At 38.4% G+C, this 20454-nt stretch overlaps 1 protein-coding gene across 2 annotated transcripts in view; it reads left to right on the top strand.

The window, feature by feature from the left end:
* The window catches only part of gabrg3 (gamma-aminobutyric acid type A receptor subunit gamma3), a 130580-nt gene that overhangs the window by 97338 nt on the left and 12788 nt on the right, over positions 1-20454 (top strand). Inside the window, exons 6-8 of one of the 2 annotated variants that reach the window (XM_089134259.1) lie at positions 13545-13682; positions 19201-19353; positions 19910-19960. In XM_089134259.1, the coding sequence (XP_088990385.1) occupies positions 13545-13682; positions 19201-19353; positions 19910-19960 (342 nt within the window). The remainder of the gene's footprint in view (positions 1-13544; positions 13683-19200; positions 19354-19909; positions 19961-20454) is intronic. The other variant, XM_039689727.2, reaches the window with a different exon arrangement.

The raw sequence follows: 20454 nt of genomic DNA, 5'->3' as shown, positions 1-20454 counted from the left end.
TAACCAGTATGCAAAAATGCAGTTCACAAGATATAATAATAATTTTAAAAATCAAATTGACTGGCAGCTTTTTTAGCAACTTTTGCTAATGCTGTGCAACACATGAATCATGATTTCCATTACATGAGAGTAGATGTTAAAAATTCATGCTGATTTGCACTCGGCTTTCGCCAAGATAAGCACCAACTAAGACGTATCTTTTACAGTAGCCTTCCATATGGTGATGTGAATATCCTTCTGTCTGGTGTTAATGGCTGAAGTATATTTCCTGGCACGTCAGCACACACAACGGGTGTGATGCTGGCTCCGGGGATCAACCACAGTGCGGTCTCCCCAGCGGATCAGCATGACAACCGCCTGGATTGAGCTGAGTAGGGTACATCTCTGGGGTTTTCAAATGGTCAGCTCTCCTCAGAGTTTCGTCAACTAGCCCACGACACATCAAGAGGGCTCGACAGTGATTCTAGCGTCCCAGAGTCACTCCTTCCGTCTCCAACTCAACTCAGCCCAGCTTACTTACCTGAACATCAGCATTTCTTTATTTCTATTGTGCTTGAGATACCTTTTGCTGCAGAGCTTGCTCCTTCCTCGTAGTTCTGTGGCATAAACTCTTGATGTGACCCAACCACAATCTCCAAACCACAATCTAACGCCAATCTTATCGCAACCCAACCATACGCGCCAAACAGTTTGACTAAGGCTGTCAAAGCCCCGCTGTCGTTGTTAAAGCCGGTTCCGTGGTAGCGGTTCCGTATGGCATACTACCAACTGCAACACACAACAACCCAACCATACATGCCAACCCGTTTGACTAAGGCTGTCGAGCCCCACTGTCATCATTAATGCAGGTTCAGTTGCAACGGCATTCTACCTACCGCAGAACATAACATCTGTCCAACACAAATCCTCATTCATGCAAAATACAGTACACAGGATTGTAATAACTATGATACCTATGGAAACTATACAAATAATCAAACAGACTCTTCAAGTTTTTCAAGAATTCTTCAAAACCGTAGCAGTGCAGCCCGTATACAGCCAGCCAGAATCTTTCCGTCTCAACCACAGCCATTTGCTGCTCCTCTCTACTGCTTCTGATAAGTTCTTCACTGTGCGACACAACTCTTGGACACTTAATCTGACATCTCTGCGAATCCGGGTTGTAGAGTGTGCCACAAATCCTCGTCAACCCACTTCCACTGGATAAACCTGGACTCTCCATCCTCGCTATTCTGCTTCAGTGGCCAGATGAGCATACCAAAGTTTCTTCCTCTCATATGCCTCATCTACAGCATCCTCATCAGGTGAACAATGCGTGCTGATCCAGACCACAAGACTATCTAGTCGAAGGTTAGTGGTGGCAATCTCAGGTGGAAAAATAAGCTGTTGATCAACATCTGCCAGCATTTTCCAGTCTCTAGAAGCTTCCAGCTGTCCTGTGCAAGAATTGGTTTTAACACCTTTTCTTGGTGGTTGCCCACCTGGGTGGAGGAATATTGTCTTCTGTGTGTAAGGTTTTGCTAGAACAGGTGGCAACTTATTGGGCATGTTACGCTTGTCTTCCAATGTTAAAGCCAAACATCGCAGTTCTTGGTCATGGCACCAAGTAATACGACTTTGGCTAAGAGCCACTTTACATCCTGTCAAAATGTGCCTTAATGTTGCAGGTGATGAACACAAAGGACAAGAGGGATCCTCTTGACCATAGGTCTTGCCAACCCATCTTGTGCCACACTCTCCCATCTCATCCATTCTCCCTGCCTGGCCTGGGAAATGGTCTTGATATCCACCTCATCCTCAACACATAAGTCATAATAAACCTTGTGTCTTTTATTGGGAAATTTAATAGTAATTCTTCTATTAATTAGTTGTATGCTCTCTCCACTCTTATCGTATGCAAACATATTGTGGTTACTAGTGTTGTCAAAAAACTCGGTACTTCGGTACCAAGTCGGTACTAAAAAAAAAAATGTTACGGTACCAGCTTTTCTAGGTACCGAGTACCAGGTTAATCCAGTTCTGTTCTAGACGCGATGTCTGAAACGTGCACAGTTGCGTCCTCTTCATAACGCTGATATGGCTCTCTCTCTCTGAATCCACTTGTTGAAACGAAAGGAGGAAAGAGCCACATATGGAAATATTTTGGATTAGGCTAATGTCACGTTGCCATAAGAGGCCGATTACATGATGCAAATTCGCAATTTCAAATATAGGCGCGAGGCAAGCGCGCTCCTAATAAAAACTCGTTGGCGTTGCATAGCAACGACAGACGCCGCGTGAGAGCAAGCGCTTTGGAAAGAATAAGCACGCGCAAAAATATAATTAAAAAACACGCGCGACATGTGAACGGCCTCTAAAGTGCTTTCGGGGTAGTTTTACGAGTCAACCCGGTCTCATCCCAAATCGTCATATAACTGACGTTTTGGGACGTCTTTTGACCATACGTCAATATTCGCCTTTTTAGGGCCCCCTTAAACGTCGGTAGATGAGGTTATGGGATCCTAACTCTACCCCATACCTAAACTTAACCCTAAACCTAACCCGTCACCTAACTGACGTTAAAGGTAAAGCGTCAGTTGTATGACGGCCCGGGATCGCCATCTACCGACGTTTAAGGGGGCCCTAAAAGGGCGGATATTGACGTATGGTCAAAATACGTCCCAAAACGTCAGTTATATGACGATTTGGGATGAGACTGTGTTATACGAGTACATGAGCACAGTAGTATCTACCCGACACCAGAGTACTATGGTATTAGTATTGTCATTTAATGTCAATGCCAGTTCTAGGCGTCTTCTTGCCTTTATAACTCAGCAGGTTTAAAAAGCCTTTTTAAAATTAAATATGAATGCAGTTTTAGATTAATAAAAGGACAGTCAAGTCAAATAAAACATGTTTTATGGTAATGCTACAAAGATACCATTCATAAACATTACTTAGTTATCAACACATTGAGTGAACAATATATTTTTACAACATTAATTAATGTTTGAAAATGTTATTTATTACAAACACCTGATTGTTCATGTTTGTTCACTTAATTCATTGTGCATTAAATAAATAATGGATTAAAACTTTACAAACAACTTTAAAAATGTGTTAGTGTATACTATTGTTTATTTTAGGTCATTTTATCTAATCTTTTTCTAAAGTGTTTATAATACAAATGTACAGTTTCCATACTTGTAACCGTGATAAACACTTAAATATATGTAAATTTAAACTAAGCTTTGGTACCGAAATTGGTACCGAGAACCGTGAATTTTAACTGGTATCGGTACCGAATACTGAAATTTTGGTACCGTGACAACACTAGTGGTTACATCTCTACACTCTAAAAAATGCTGGGTTGTTTTAACCCAATTTTGGGTCAAATATGGACAAACCCGAAATGTTGGGTTAAAAATGTAATGTAAAAATTTAACCCAACGGCTGGGTTAGTCCATATTTGACCCAAAGTTGGGTTAAAACAACCCAGCATTTTTTAGAGTGTATATTTTCAATGTTTCAAATGTTGTAATTACATTTCAACTTCAAAATAACTTTTCTCATTCAGTTTAATGATCCAAGTAATTTATGGGATCAAATCACTGGAATTAGAGGACCTGCCCATTATCTTTACTTGCACAACCATCAAAGGCTTGCAAACATAAAGGTGATACAAATATAAAGTAAAATAAAAAAAAGTGATTAAAAAGTGTATGCAGCTGAAAGTTTTAAATGAAAATATATTTGACAAAAAATAAATGAAAGGAACTCTCTCTTATTTTCAATCAGTAATTGTGTGAGTTGAACAAAGGGATGATGGTATGTTTCGAATTGAGCAACACACTCAGACACCAATTATAGTGCAGATCTAGGACAGAATTTTTAAATGATAATAGGGACTGCTGTGATTACCTTTTGATCATGCACCTCTTCTGTTTGAAACAGAGCTCTTTCTTTTAACTCTATCTCTCAATGCCTAGATGTCAGAGGAGTTGGTGAAGATTAATGAATAAGTATGGTTGGGAAATTGGGGAAAAAAAATGTCCTCAAGTAGAACGAGACCATGTTAACGCACACAAAGGTATATTATAAAGAGAAAATGTTGGTAAAATAAATTCCCGGCCCTCAATAAAAGCTCAACCTAATAGCAAAGTTGCTGCATATTGGAAATTCAATACAAACGAAGAACACCAAAGATGTCCAAACAACATTGGACCCCATTGACCACATCTTTTGTGTTCCACAAAAGAAAATCAATCATATAGTTTTGATGATTAGAACATTTAAAGCAATTAGCTGCTCATTTCTCATTCTCTGCATCATTGAAAATTGATATAAATATGGCTTTTATTAAGCCTTTTGGTTTGAACAGTGTCCAGATATAGCATGTTATTTGTTTTAGAAGAAGATATGCAGAAAACATGGAATATTTTATTTGCCAAATTAAAATAGTCCACAAGTTCTTTTGAGCACTTGAATTGGTTGAAAAGAAAGATTGCTACCTCGTGTTAAATTGTTTGTGTTGAGCCTTTGTCATTTTATGGTTTTGTTACCCCATCTCTAGAACTTTTTAAAAATAAAGTGATGCCTACTCTGTCTGTTTCTCACTGTTACTCACATTAATCAATACCTGCACTAATATTCTGTCATAACTCATGATTTATCTCTTTTGAGCCAGGTCAATTTGTCCTGATCATTTTACTTGGAGAAACACGTACAGTAATTTGCTTGGAAAATGCATGACTCGTGTGATATTGCTTTTACACAACAACAGTTTAGGAAATAAGAATATTGTGCCAGTTACTTTGTCTGACGATGAAAATAATTCCAAACAAAGCTGCAGCAGACTGCTTTCCCATTTTCCAAGCAACACACAGAAGGTGGCACTTCATTACTGGATGAATCAGCATTTTTGATTCAATGACACACTGATAAAAATGAATTCCGTAATTAATCAAAATGTTTTAATGAATACAAATAATTCAATGATTCACTCATTAAGACCTTCACTTGTCGCCACCTACTGGTGTTATATTGTAACCCACAGGAAGAGTCACTGAATATAAAGTATATAAATACAAAGTTATGGCATTAAACTCTAGATGGTGCAGGCTAATGGGTCCTTTAACTCACCTGTTCACAATCACATCGTTATCTATAGGGCGCAGCTGATTGGTTCCTGTCATATTCAGTAGCCAATGAGCTGAACAGCAGCAGAAGCTGCGTACATCGTCAAGACCAAACATGCAACATTGTCATACCCATTTCCATGTCAATCACTCAGAGAGTTGTCATGACAGAAATTAATATATTTTTGTAGTTCCCAAAGCCAGGCTGATATTAAAATTACCTCTTTTGCAGACCCTGTTTTTTTTTATTAACTCTTTTATTTTTTGATTGTTTACTCTTTTTACTCTTTTTGGCTTGCCTGTGCATGGCCCGCAGCAACACTGAAATCCGTCTGCGACACCCACTTTCAGCAGATCTAAAACTCCCTATTCATTCATCCTCAATAATCATCATGTTTATTTTCTCCTTTAGTACTTAAGGCCAAATCTGTCACACCATCCTTGACTAAAGCCATTGTTTTACTCATGTCTCAGCTGGTCTGAATGTGACTTTGTCTCATGTGCATATTCATACTAATGTTGTATGCTAGCTGTCCTGATTATTGAGCAAAGAGGAGATGATTTTGCAATCTCTTTTAAAAATGTGTGACTAAAGAATTTTCTCGCTCTGCTTTTGTTGGTGATATATAAAGCTCCACTCTGCTTTATGATTCTCCACATCTCTGTATCAATGGTGTCGTTTAAGATTATTTTCATTGCTGTATTTCTCTTCTCCCCCTTCTTGCTCCTCAAATAACAAAAGATATAGAGCTTGTGCTAATTTTATTTAAATTGTATTCGGAGCTGCTTTTCATAAAGAAAGAACGTTTAATCGAAAATTATTAATATATCAAGTATTGACACCGAATAATGCTATAAGGGTATATTGTTTTATGAGTTTAATTTATTTTTTATATAGGGGAGAGCAGTGGATTTTTTTTTACACGAAAAAAGTTTGTTTTTTGCTTACTTATTTATTATTATATATATATATTTCACAAGCATCTTTGACAAATTACCACTAATATTACATTCTTTATTATCATAATGACTCTAAAACCAAAGATATGTTTTTACTTAACTTGTTAAAAATAATCACTATCTTTTAAAAGTTTGGAATCTAAATTTTTTTTGAAATGTTTATAATTTATGCCAACCAAGGCTGCATTTATTTTATACAAAATGCAGTAAAAAAAAATAATATTGCAAAATACAGTATGATTACAATTTAAAATAACTGTTTTCTATTTGAATATAATTTTTTTTGTTTATTTCTGTAATGAATAATAATTTCAGATGTGTAATTATGAGGGGGAGATGTGTATTCCATTGTAATGAAGTTTGTAATAAGATTTTTCCAATGGTTAATGTGTATTTTGGTATGAGTTTTCAGAGGATAGTTTTCTTACCAATGGTTAGAGCTATGGGGAGCATTTTAGAGTTTATAGTTTTATCAGTGATTACTGTGAGGTCCCCCAGCAAGCGAAGAGAGGGCGATAGTGGGATGCGGCAGCCGACAATAGTGGATAGTGACTGTGTGACCTCCTCCCAAAAGTGTTTGACTGGAGTGCAGTGCCAGGTTGCATGAATGTATGTGTCTGTAGAATTGTGATTGCAATGTGTGCAAACTTCTGATGTGAAACCCATTTTAGCTAATCTATTGCCCATGTAGTGTGTTGTATGAAGTGTTTTGTATTGTATTAACTGAAGATTCGCAATTTTGGACATGAGATGTTTTACAGATTTGGGTCCAGATCTTAGCATCAGGAGCAAATGAAAGATCGTTTTCCCATTTTATTGTTGGTAAGTAGATAGTGGCTGAATCCCAATTCTCTGTCTTACCCCTTCCCCTTAGTCTTACCCCTAGCCCTTGTCCCTCAAAACCGAGTGGTAAGCACTAGTGCAAACATACCCCTATGAAATGAGACACCACTCAGTTAAGTCATCTTGCATCGTCCTTAACGGCGTCTGTGTCACCCGGGGCGACAAGTGTTGATCACAAACTTCTCGAAACTTTCAAGATGCCGTCAAAATGTCCAGGATTGGGCTTTTGCCTTCTGTTTTTGACTATTCATTATGTTTACATGCACAAGGTGTTGTTTCAATCGGACTGAATTCATTCATTTAAATCGGTGAATCTGAATGTATTGTTGATCTAATACTCCCGTGTTTTCGTCTCAGTCGGGATCCGTTTGAAGCCGAATGCATCATTTGAGAAGCTGATCACGTACGCGTCAGTGTCAAATAATGTACACATATGAATGGTGACTGTAGAAAGCGAAAGCTGAATCCCAGACATTTTGGGTGATCTTGAAATGTGGGACTGATTGTGCAAATCAGCAATGTAACATTAGCATAGCCTAGCATAGCAAAGTAGCGATTTTAAAAAACTTTAAAAACGTTTCAATAAACAACATAGTTGCAAATATAGATGTACATAACTGTGTAGAGCACAAAACAAGACGGTCATATATATATATTTTTTTTATCAATCATTTAAGCAAAAAAAAACTTTCAACTCTGGATGGTATGCCCGCCATTGTTGCCAGTTGCGCAGTGCATTTCTTACCCCTTGGTTTCAAGTAAGCTCGTGAAAATTCTTGGTTCACCTTATCCTTACCCCTAGACCAAAATGAGAATTGGGATAGCCCTTCCTCTCAAGTGAACGCGCAAAACTAAGGGGAAGGGGTAAGCGGAAGGGGTAAGACAGAGAATTGGGATTCAGACAGTCTGAAGTTGGATTGAAATCATTTTGTACTGTATATTTTAGAGAGAAGTTTCTTTGGAGAGTAAATGTCAATCGAGTCTGATATTTCCGGTGGAATTTCTAAATTTGCGGCTCTGATGTTTATTTTTGCCAGAACAGAAAATTTGACTTGTATGTATTTTAAAAATTCATTGCTCCCAATGCCAAACTCCTAGGCCAATTGCTGAAATGTTGTTAATGTGTTAGATTTGAGAATATGATTCATGTGGGTGATACCCCTTTCAGCCCTTGTGCGAAAATTTAGTTTTTGGTTTTTTTTATTGCTTATGAAGTCACAGTTGTTCCACATTGGGGTGAGGTTAGATGGAGCTAATATAGAATTTGAGATTTGGTGAAATTTCCACCTGGTTGTCAGAGTGGCAGCTATACTGTAGTTTCTGCATTAAAACATGTGTTCTGTTTGATTGATTTTGTGAGGAATGGTATATCAGCTATATTTAAATATTTGCATAGCGATTGTTCTATATCTAGCTATATAATATCGGACTGGGTGAGGTGAATCAATTTGTATATGCATTGCATTTGGTTAGCCATTGAGTAATATTGAATTTTGGAGAAATTTTTTTGTAGTGTAGTGAGTTTTATTCTGGCATTTTATTTTTCCTGTAGAAGTGAGTGATAATGGAGTCTAGTGATTTAAACCAGGTGAGTGTGGGGTGGGTAACTTGGAATCATTGAGAACAGATAATACATTTTTGGTAGAATTGTCATTTTTATTGCTGCTATCTTGCCAATTATGGAGATTGGAATGTTAAGCCATCGAAGCAAATCGTCTTCTATTTTTTAGCAGTGGTGTGAAGTTGAGTGTTACCAACTCTGACAGTCTGGGGAAGATCTTAATGCCTAAGTAAGTGATGTGATCATGACATATAGGTATAAGTGATTGGTGGGGTGCCACATCCAATTTGGTTTTATGTAAAGGGAGGATGGAATATTTGTTCCAGTTTATTGCATAATCTGAAATTTTTGAGAAGGACTGGATTATTTCTTGAGTAGATGCTAAGGGCTCTTGTACAAAAAGTAGAATATCATTTGCTTAAAGTGAGATTTTATGTGTTTGTTGTGGTTGTTACTGGGTTTTGGTGGATAGCTGCTGCTAATAGTTCAATAAAAATAATGAATAGGGATGGAAAGAGTTGACATCCCTGCCTCGTCCCCCTCTATGGTGTGAAGCTTTGTGATGTTAGTCCATTGGTTGTAACTGTGGTTATGATTGGTTAAGGCAGATGGAATATTGTGCCAACCAGATAATGTACTCAGTAAAGGATTTGTTATCATGGAGTCAGGTCGGCGGTATTATGTGCCAATATGGAAAACTAACCACTATGCAAACTCATTCATTCCTTCTGCTATAAATTAAAATAAAAAATGGTCCATGTGTAAATGTGAGGATGTGATTAATTATTTCTTCTTTTTCTCTTTTATACATTGTGTTCTAGTGCATTTTAACTATTATGGATGGCTTGGCTGTAAAAGTGAATTGCCCTTTGTTTCATATTATTGTTGCAGAGTTTGTGCTCAGTACAGTGTAATCAAACTTTAGCCAAGAAAATGTCACATTAACAGAAATAGGCACAAATGTCAGGGCATGTCAAAACAGCGGTTTTGGAAAGAGGTAGTTTTAGCTCTGACAGTGTTCATTCAGAAGCGGTCTGCCTGTCTTTGCATCCTCTATAATCTCAGATGACACAAAAGCCAACCAGTCAGCTCTGCTTTGAGACTATTAGTGTTGTGCTCTAGTCCTGCACTGATAAAAACCAGATAAAGCACCTCATGTGAGGACAGGGGTCACAAGGTCTATAAAACATCTCTTCAGAAATTTAGATTTTTCTTAATAATCAGTTACTATATACTATACTTATATAGTAACTGATATAAGAAGGCACTAGTGTGAAGGTGTGCGTGTGTGTGTGTGTATGTGTGTCAAGCCATTTCTCATCTGCTGTAAAAATATAAAACATTCTTGTGTAAAACCATCTAAGTTTCAGAATTGTAATAGCTCCGAACCCTTTTCTCATGTGCTTGCAAATACACCAGATATTGTTGTGGTTAATGAAGAGATCAGCGAGGCTGCATGTACCTTTGACTCGAGTATGGATGGAAGAAGCCTTTTTGAGTAAGATGATTAAATATCAACCGCTCCTAAACATCATCTCAGAGTTAGGTTATCAGAGCTGACTTCTTGTGCTCATATTTGGCAGTTTAGGACACACACACACACACAGGCTGGTTGTAAGAGGGCTTCAACAACGAGGGATGCCCAAAAAGAGGGCTAAACGGCTAGCAAAGTACTGCGCTCTGTCTGCTATTGTAGGCAGCCGTCATATCTGGCGGAGACGATGCTACTTGTATCCATAAACAACTGAGTGATGCTAAATATTGTGAAGATCTGCTATATGCCACTGGTCCTTGATTATGTACATGCATTTGACTGCATCTATAGTGTTTATGTCCCTGTAAATCATTTCTTTCACTTAATAAATAGTTAAAATGTGTGTGTGAGAGAGAAATGATTCAATGTCAAACTAAGATCAATCTGTTTATTCGTTCCTTATTTGATGGTTTTGCTGCGGGTCATAAGATGAGCCGTAAATCTTTTTTTCCCACATGCCCATGACATTCTCAGGCACTTTGGCGGACAGAGGCAGGATGTTTAAACTAAAATGTATGACTCACATTTAGTTTTCCACAAATCAATAGTAAGCTCCTTTGTTGTTGAATGATGAAATTACAATGTTATGTGTTGTGCTAGCAAAACATTCTCCATATTAGGTTTAATTCTCATATAGTCTTCCTCCCGCTGCCTGATCTTCCCACAATCACGGGAAGCTGTTGCATGCTGCGATTCATCAGCGCCCTTTTCTTCACCCACTGAAGCCAATGAATAGTGTTCTGGTTCCCATGGCGATGGCTATTTTTTCCTCTGATTAAGTGGAATTTGCTGGTACCTTTTAGCCCATCATATCCTAAGGGTTATACAGTAATGAACCGAGGACAATGCAAATGGAAGAGGCAGAGACAGGGGGTGGCAGCAGGGCAACTTTTGAGATCAAATGAAGCAGGAATGTATCTTTTACACTGACCTTGGATAATTATCAAAAGAAACTTAAAGAGATCTCCACTGCCACCTAATGAACTTAGTATAATATAAAAAGAAAAGAAGAACTGGACACAGCTGGCTACTTTTGATAATGTCTGAGGAACAAACAGTTTAACAATTTGATTGAAAGGGAAACAGTAGGTGTTTTTACTGTTTTCCTTGGAGTTACAAAAAGGAATGTAGAGTTTGACAGAGGCCATGTATGTACTGTTAAGCAACAACTAAAAAACATAAATGAATGCTTCCTGCTGGCACAGTAAAACTAAAGATTTTGGCTTTTGCACAGTATGAAAATGTTTAATTTGATTTGCTCAGCATGACTTACATCAGATTAAAACAACAAGGGTCGGACTAATGTTCTCGCTTTTAAAACAGTTATTTAACAGTTAGTTTCTAGTAAAGTCCATCTAAAAATTACCATTACCTTTTTTTTTTTTTTTACTTGCCAAAGCCAATTTTACTGTTGGCGCTTGTTGAGCACTCATTTGGACCTTTATACCACAAAAAGGTTTTCAGTCAGCAGATTTTAATTTGGTTATATATTACAACTATTAATATCAGCAATAATACAAATAAAAATATATTTTTAAAAATATCTTTATTTGTTATACTCAAACAATGATAATGCAATTTCAGCTCTGGCCCCCTGGTACCCCTTAAATCATTTGGATGCAGCATCTATTTTACTATGCACACAGAATTTTAATTGAAAATATTTTTGCTGATCCTTTGCAACCTTTTTATGGCTGATTGAGCCAAGAAGTAGTAAACTCTATACAATACACTATACTAATTATTTCTCAAAGTTCACAGGGATGGCACAACGGGATTTACGCAGAGTGAGGATAAAGATTTTTCAGCTTATTTCCATGACAATTAATAAACCCATATATAGCAGTACTGGTTACTGCTCTCCATAGTGCCAATTAATGGGATTGCGAATTTAATGGATGTCCAGCAGGTGTTTGACACACCGGGAGTATTCTCCCCAAAACACATAGTAGTATTGCTCAGTTAAATAGGTCTTTAAATTTGATTTAATTCAGAATTGAATTAATTCTGCATATGAATTCAGGACAGAAGGGATAGTTCATAAAAAATGAAAACATTTTAAAAATGTCTTTTTATGATTTCATTTTGACTAAACTATACCTTTAAGACTCGTATATTTCAGCAACATCATATAAAAATGTATATTTTACAAATCTGTCTATTATTATTTTACTTAACATTAAAAAAATTAAATCCTCACTTGCCTGGTTTATGCTACTCTGAGCAATGTTTGAACTTTGTATTTTGAGCACTTCTTGTGTCATTATTGCCTCTTCATAATGACATGTTTGGTTTAGTCCTTAGATGTAAGTCGCTTTGGATAAAAGCGTCTGCTAAATGACTGAATGTAACTGCATATTCGGTAGTGTAAAATGTCCACCAATTGTGATTAAGACCATCTTCATTGCTACTTGAATGCCCTCTGCATAGACCAAGGAGATTTTAATAAAACTAAATTTTTCACAAACAAAAAACAACAATTTTTATATTTAGTGTGTTTAATCTGTTAGGAGAATGACAATTACCTCAGATGGCTATTAGGCTTGATTGTAATTTAACAGCTCAGGTCATTGTGTGTTCAACAGAATTAATATGTATTTGCGTGGAAATCTAATCATGCTGTTTTATTAATCAAAACCTCTGGGCGAAGTGCATCCACTCACTTATCAAATAATGCTCTCTTGCTGCTTGAAGAGATGGTTATGTCTTTTCCCCAACCTGTATGAATTTCTTACTTCCTTATTTAAGTTTGAAGACTTGTTCTGGTCACTCTTTGCAACGCAATTACAATAAACCGGTACTGAGTCGTTAACAAATAATTCAGACCAGTTTAAGAACTGTAAACTGATTCGTTGAAAAGATCCGAATCAAATCTGAGATTACATCTTCTCTCATGAACTAGGCAAGTAGAGTAGAGGCACTTAGCAAGCTTTTCAGTGAATAAGGATTTATTTCCAAAGTATGGCTATTGTATGGAAGTGTGGTGGCATGGATATTTTTATCCCATTGAAATAAAAAAAAAAATCTTTTTAGAAAGCAAGTCATACGGGTTTGCAAAGACATGAGAGTGAGTAAATGATTACATAATTTTCATTTTTGAGTGTACTATCCCTTTAAGGTAGAACTTTAAAAAAAGAGTGTGAGACACCATACACTTAGCAATACTTAAGAGACATGAATAATCGACGCAAGAGCAGCATCAGTGATCCTTTTTAAGATTAAAGTTTCCGAGCCTCAAGAGACAGCGGTTTGAACTGTCTTTTCTGGGCCACAGGTTGTACACGAGAGGCATACGTCTTAAGGTTAGGTGTCAGCATCAAGATGGATGCTGTGTATAATCGAACCAAACTTCTCATTTACTCTCTCTCTGCCTTTATCTTCCTTGTGCCTGTGATGTGCGTTTTATTAGCATGCTCTGGGCTACAGACAAATGCTGCAGTTGGATGCCTGGCACTGGGCTGCACTCAGGCATCCATCACTAGTGAAGGGGGTGTTTGGGGTCACTGGCTTATGCTCTATGTAATTACAGATGGATACCCACGAGATGAAATGATTTACAAGTGGAGGAGGAACTCAGTGCAGGCGGCTGATCAGAAATCATGGAGACTTTACCAGTTTGACTTCATGGGCCTGAGGAACACCACAGATATAATTAAGACAACTGCAGGTAATTTTCTATTCTGATCCAAACAATAGATCAAATGCAAGTATAATAATCAATTAAGGATGGTTATTTATTGGCTATTGATAAATATCATCTTCGAAGGCTGATGTAAACTACCATTCAAAAGTTTGGGGTCAGTATTTATTTTTTTTTTTTTTAAAGAAATATCTTATGCTTACCAAGGCTGCATTTATTTGATAAAAAAATACAGTGAAAACTGTAATATTGTGAAATATAATTACAGTTTAATAAAATCGTTTGTAACATTGTAAAAGTCACTTGATCAAATTATCACTACTGAATAAGGATTATAAGTAGTTATAAGTAGGTATTCATTTCTTTTTTTTTTTAAATGCTGACCCCAAACTTTTGAACAGTGATGATGTAAATATCATAATGTATGCTTTAGAGCTAGAAATTCGGTTCAAAGCAACAGTTTCTAACCCAGGGGTTTTCATCCAACGATTTGAATAAAAATGATCAGTATAATATCTCCCTTTAATTTACATTATTCAATTATTAAATAATACATTTTTTATGTCCTGGATTCATCACACCATTGTATTTTCTGGTAGACAGACATTTGTATTTGTTTAATGCAGGTTCTCTTACGAGAGGTTCTCTCGTATTGCGTAAGTTTAGCTTTCGCTACGGGAAAGATTAATCTTCTCAAGATACTGAAGCCAAAAAATGATCCTTAATTTTATATTCATTGTTAACGCAGGGCAGCAGCTAGCAGACCTAGAGCAGGCTGTCTAGCGTGCTCATAGGCTACCCTATGGGTACTGCAGCAGCCAACCAGTGAGCCCGGCATGACGTCACGTCCAATCAAGGGCGCAGCGACTAGCAAGCTTAGGACAGTGCCTGAGGAAGCCGGCTGTCTTCGCCACCTACAGACTTCCGTGCCAGCTACGCTATCTGGCGTCGTATTCTTTTTACAAGCTTTATTGCATCTAAAAGAGCCGAGCGTCTTTTTAAAGATGCCTCGTTCCACATGCGTCTCGTGCAGAGCCCAGCTCAGAGTCGGAGACCACCAAGTTATCTGCGCTCTCTGTCTGGGCCAGGAACACACTGCTCTTGCCCTCTCGTCTGGAGGATGTGAGCTTTGCGAAGAGCTTTCGATGTCGACCCTGCGGGCTTGACTCGGAGCTGTCAACACAGAAGCTGTCACTCCACCCTTTGCAAGACCCCGCAGAAAGAAGCGCAGCTCTCAAAGGCCGCTGGAGCCTGTGGCCATTGCGACTCGCTCGCCGAGAATCCCTCCCTTGAGCCTTGGTGCTCAAAGTCTGCCTTGCCGTCTAAAGCCTTCAGGACCACATCCGCTCTTGTTTGATCACACCTACATCGGAAAAGCAGCTTCCGCCCTGCACTCAATGGCTGTTCTGCAGATCCTACAAGCCGATCTCTTCCGTGAATGGGACGAGAAAGGCCAGGACCCAGCTGTCGTTAATTACCTGAGAAGTGCAACTGATCTCTCCCTTTGCGCTAGTCCGCAGCTCAGGCCCTAAGAAGATGCATGGCCTTGTTGACTGTTACAGAGAGGCAGCTTTGGTTGACGCTGGCTGATATGAGAGAGTCTAAATGATCGGTTTTCCTTGACACTCCTCTCTCCCACACTGTTCTTTTTGGCCCAGCAGTGAACGGGATCGTTGACCATTTTTCTGAAGTTCAGAAAACCAGGGGTGGTGATGGCGCAGTGGATAAGACGCATGCCTTTGGTGTGAGATACACAGGGTCTAATCCACTGTGAGAAACCAATGTGCCCCTGAGCAAGACACTGAACCCCTAGTTGCTCCAGAGGCATGTGACCTCTTACATATATACCAATTGTAATTCGCTTTGGATAAAAGCGTCAGCTAAATGAATGCATGTAATTGTAAAACCATGAATCTGTTCCTGCCTCGTCGTGCTAGCTCCGCAGCAGGTCGCCCACGTGACCAGCCGCCTACACGAGCCAGAACACAGCGTCCAGCTCAGCCCAGACAGTCCAGCCATTCTTCGCAGCGACAGGACGGCCGCTCTAGATCACGCTCAGCAGACCGCACCCCCCATGTGGGTCGCGGCCAAATCTTGCCGCAGCCGGACCACCGTCAAAGCTTTCGCCCTGACAGTCCACATTTACATTTAGTCATTTACAAGACGCTTTTATCCAAATCGACTTACAACTGAGGATTAAACCAAGCAAGTCATTGTGAAGAGGCAAAAACAACGCAAGAAGTGCTCAAAATACAAAGTTCGGACATTGCTCAGAGTAGCATGAGCCAGTCCCCTTAACACAGGCTACTGCAGTGAGTCATTCAGCAGCCAACGAGTCGGTGACACTACCTGCTCGCCTGCACACAACTGTCGCATAATGTCTTTAGCACCCCGTACATTCACAAAGTGCAGAAATCAGGGCATGCGAATTTTGAACTATCTGGACGATTGGCTGATTCTGGCACAGTCAGTGACAGAAATATTGTCTTACAGAGCTGTGGTCCTCAGTCATCTGTGAAACCAAGGTCTCACTGTCAACTGGACCAAGAGCTCATTACTGCCCAGTCAGTCAATTTCCTTTTTAGGAGTAGAACTGGACTCTATGGCTTTGACGACTTGCTTGTCCACACAGTGCGCGCGTCATGTTCAGCAACTGGCTGCGTCTTTCCAGAAGGGTAGCACCGTCCCTCTGAAGACATTCCAGAGAATGCTAGGCTACATGGCTTGAGCTGCTGCGGTACTTCAGCTGGGTTTGCTGTGCATGCGCCCACTACAATGGTGGCTGGCCGTTCGTGTGCCACACTGAGCTTGGAAGTCAGGCTGTGAGCGGATCAGAGTGACTGAGAGCTACATCACAGCTGTGCAGCCCTGGTTAGCGGCCGGCTGGTCCCAGCAGGGAGTGATTATGGGAACGGTCTCATAACGAAAGGTCATCTCAACAGATGCGTCCAACTTGGGTTGGGGTGCTCTCTTCGAGGGCAGACCAGTCTTTGGCCTGTGGTCAGACCAGGAAAAACTCCTCCATATAAACTGTCTGGAGATTATAGCGGTCGAGAACGCTCTGAAGCGTTTCCTCCCATTCATACAGGACCACCATGTCACTGGTAGGCAGTTCCCGCAGGGCAGCCTATGAGCACACTAGACAGCCTACTCTAGGTCTGCTAGGTGCTGTACTGCATTGACAATGAATACAAAATTAAGGATCAATTTTTGGCTTCAATATCTCGAGAAGATGAATCTTTCCCGTAGCGTAAGCTAAACTTACGCAATACTCATTCCCTCATCTAGAGAAAAGAGAGGTTACGTTAGGTAGCCGATTCATTTTATGCTCTATAGAAGTGACCGACCAATGATATACTGTATGAGGTTATTTCTCTTGACAGTAAATGTATAGAATTTTTGTTATAGTATGTGAACCTCCTGCATCTTAATGTTATTTTTGGGGGTTAAAAATTATCCAAAATACATATTTGAGAAAATACATAACCAGCCAGTGTTCAAAACTCTGTGACTTAGCTCAATTCAAAGCGGTAAGCTTGTAATAATGTTTTTAATTCCAGTGGTACTTGTGGATTTCCACGGGAGATTTAAGCATGTCTTTGCATCATTACGTCACATCTGTACAAATAAAGGAGGAGTCACTGCTAGTAGGCTATATTGTGTGTGAGGATGCTGGAGGTGGATTTTTATAGCCTTTTCTCACAGCACTTGATATAATTGAACCTTTCTGGATCTGCCATCAAATTGTAATCAAAGTTTAAACAACACACAATCACCATTGACAACAGATTCACTTGCTGTAAAATGCAAGAGACTTCATTCGGTCTTCGGTGTGGCTACAGAAAAAAACTAGACTGCAACCGGAACCATGCGAAAAACAAGGATACATATCGGAAGGAAATTACATGTAGTCACGCAATGCTTGCTTACGTTAACGTGAACAATTTGAGAACAGTATAATTATATAAAAATATAAAATTATTACATTGGTCATACTTCCAAAAAGAATAATCTGTGATTCTGAATGTCAGTATCCACACTTCACATGAATGAAGTATAACTCCTGACTGCAGCTTTATTGAAATCTCTTAGTCTAGAAGATTGTAAGCTAAAATGTCACTTCAGTTAAAGTTCTACTCTACAGGCATTATTGAATGACATTTTCTCCAGGCTTAGTTAATCTTAGTGGGAACATGGTCAATGGCTGAATAATATATTTTTTTTATAGCTCAAGAATCTGCTCAATAAGGGTTATCTTCTCAATTGGAGCGCCCAGCGTTCGAACCGGAAAACTGGTCTAAGCATTTCCATTTTTTCAATTCTAAACACATCTGTAGCTGCATCAAGAACGTACAGTATCACTAAAATGACATCAGCCTAATGACAGTCTTTAGTTCACGAACACAACACAATTTGTGAAAATCAAAAGCAGCTTCAAACACTTGTTTAACAAGAAAATAGTTCTATTTTTTTTTTAACTGTCATTAATGTAGGTCCACAAGAGAAATATTAAGCCAGTAATTTAAGCTATACCGTAGGCAGTCGCTATCCATCCGTCGTCTTGCGGTGATAATGCAGATACAAATACCGAAAGCTCAGTCGTTTCTACTTTCACTTTCAGAGAATGAGCGTGTTTACATGCACATTCTTAACCCAATTATCCTGAATAAACTGACAATGCAGGTGGTCATGTAAACGCATTAACCCGTTTTCCTTTATCGGAGTCCAGTCATAAGTTTAGGTATAAACTGATTTTTGCCAGGCTACTCTGATTTCCCCCGACATTTAAAACACATGAACTCGCGGTCTTTGGGCTTATTGAAGTGCGCAATATGTGCTTGCATCCAGACAGAGAGAGCACTGGGAGGACAGTTACAAAAATGAGAGTCAGTTACAAAAATGATAAGGAGGATCTTTTTTTTTATCTATTTTTGTAAATAACCAGAAAAAGCAAAATAATGAGTAAATAAGCAAGTTAATAATTAAATAAGTAAACCCCGTCCCCCTCACAGGCTGATGATAGGACGATATGAAAATGGAACATATCGCCCAACACTACTACACTGTACCTCAGCAGATGACGGCCGGAAGTAGTTATACCCATTTTGTAGAACCCGGTTGCGCATAACCCCTATTGAGAGTTTTTGCATATTAGCTTCACCATTTGTCTCTACTATATCAAAAAAACACTTAAAAGTACCCTTGATACAATACAATGATAGATACAATGTCAATAAAGAAATGACAATAAAGAAAGGGGAAAAAATCTAAAAGATTTGAAATAAATCAGAGCTAAGAGGATTTTCAAGGATGGTTAGTCTCTTACAAAATACAAAAAAAAAAAAAAACTTAAAAAAAAAAAATTGGCAGGAAGGCTTTCCAAAGAAAAGATAAAGGCAATATGTCCTTCAAATTTCAGAAGAGTTATAGGTTTGTTAATGAATGAATAAAGTTTAGTCATGAAGCACAAACATGTATTTGAGACACCATGGGTTTCTTCTTCTTTTTAGAGATTTTTCATTGCTAACTTATTCTTCTCTTTTAGGTGACTATGTGGTGATGACTGTATATTTTGATCTAAGCAGAAGAATGGGATACTTCACAATTCAGACCTATATCCCCTGCATACTTACTGTGGTGCTCTCTTGGGTCTCCTTTTGGATCAAAAAAGATGCAACTCCAGCCAGAACAGCACTAGGTACGTTCAGTAACTACAGGCATCTGATCCTTTTGTAATTCATTGTGTGACTTGATGTTTGTTTCTTTGTGGAAAAAAAAAACTTCTTAAAAAAAAAAACAGCAGTATTAAAGATGCTTTCACATACAATATATTCAGTTAGTTTGGCCAATACACACTGCAAAGTTTTAAGGTTTAAAGTGCCACTATTATACTATTTTAAAGGTTCCTAGTTTTGCTTTGGTTACATAAATGTAATACAAATGTGATTTTGTTAAGAGTTTATAGATGGTATGAGATGTTAATTCCGACCATGTTATGAAGGATGATTCGATTTCTTTTAATTATATTATTAAATTAACTTGTGTTTATTTGCTCAAATAACGCATTTGGCAGCTACAGATAATCTACAATCCAAGAAGACATACTATATGAGAATGAAAGACATTATAAAAATGTTTTTTTATAAAAAGAATATTTGTGTTTTCTTTTTAGTGTGTCCTTTTGTTCACATGTATTCTTGTTTCATTACAGTGCTTCATCTGTTTTTTGTTGGCTTTACTCATTTCTTTTATAGTTTCCTGCTTTAAGTCCATGTCCTGTCCTGGTAAATGTCACTTTTGTCAAGGTAATTTTTCTTTTTTAATTTTTTCATTTTTTTTATTATTATTTATCAAATAATTAGACCCTGATCATGTTTAAAGTATCCCCATATTGTTCAATGAGAGGTCTGCATGTATCTTGCAACATAATTTAGAAAGGCTTTTAATCTGTCTCATGACGTAGCTTGATTATCTTGCCACTCTTAGGCTGTCTTTTTCGATGACCTCGAGCACCCAGCAGATAAGTGTGGCCTGAGATGGTGTTCCTACTGAGTATTCTCAAGCTAACAAGCATGAGATGTGATGGTCATAAGAAAGGGATCATAGACTGACTTTAATTGGGTGTGTACACTGATCCTATAGCTAACTGGAAGAAAAGGCCCCGTGCAATCTATGTTTGTAAGAAGGAAATAAACTGGCAACATACTCTGAGAAGAAAAAGAAGGATGAATGCAATTAATCTGTCTGACAAAAGAAGTCATTATACCTTCAGTGGAAAGAAAGGGAGTAGAAGAAAAAG

Source organism: Pimephales promelas, chromosome 8, assembly GCF_988280905.1.
Source record: "Pimephales promelas chromosome 8, fPimPro1.hap1.1, whole genome shotgun sequence".
Taxonomy (NCBI): Eukaryota; Metazoa; Chordata; class Actinopteri; order Cypriniformes; family Leuciscidae; genus Pimephales; species Pimephales promelas.
The sequence above is the reverse complement of the archived record's forward strand: the minus strand, read 5'-3'. Positions and strand labels throughout refer to the sequence as shown.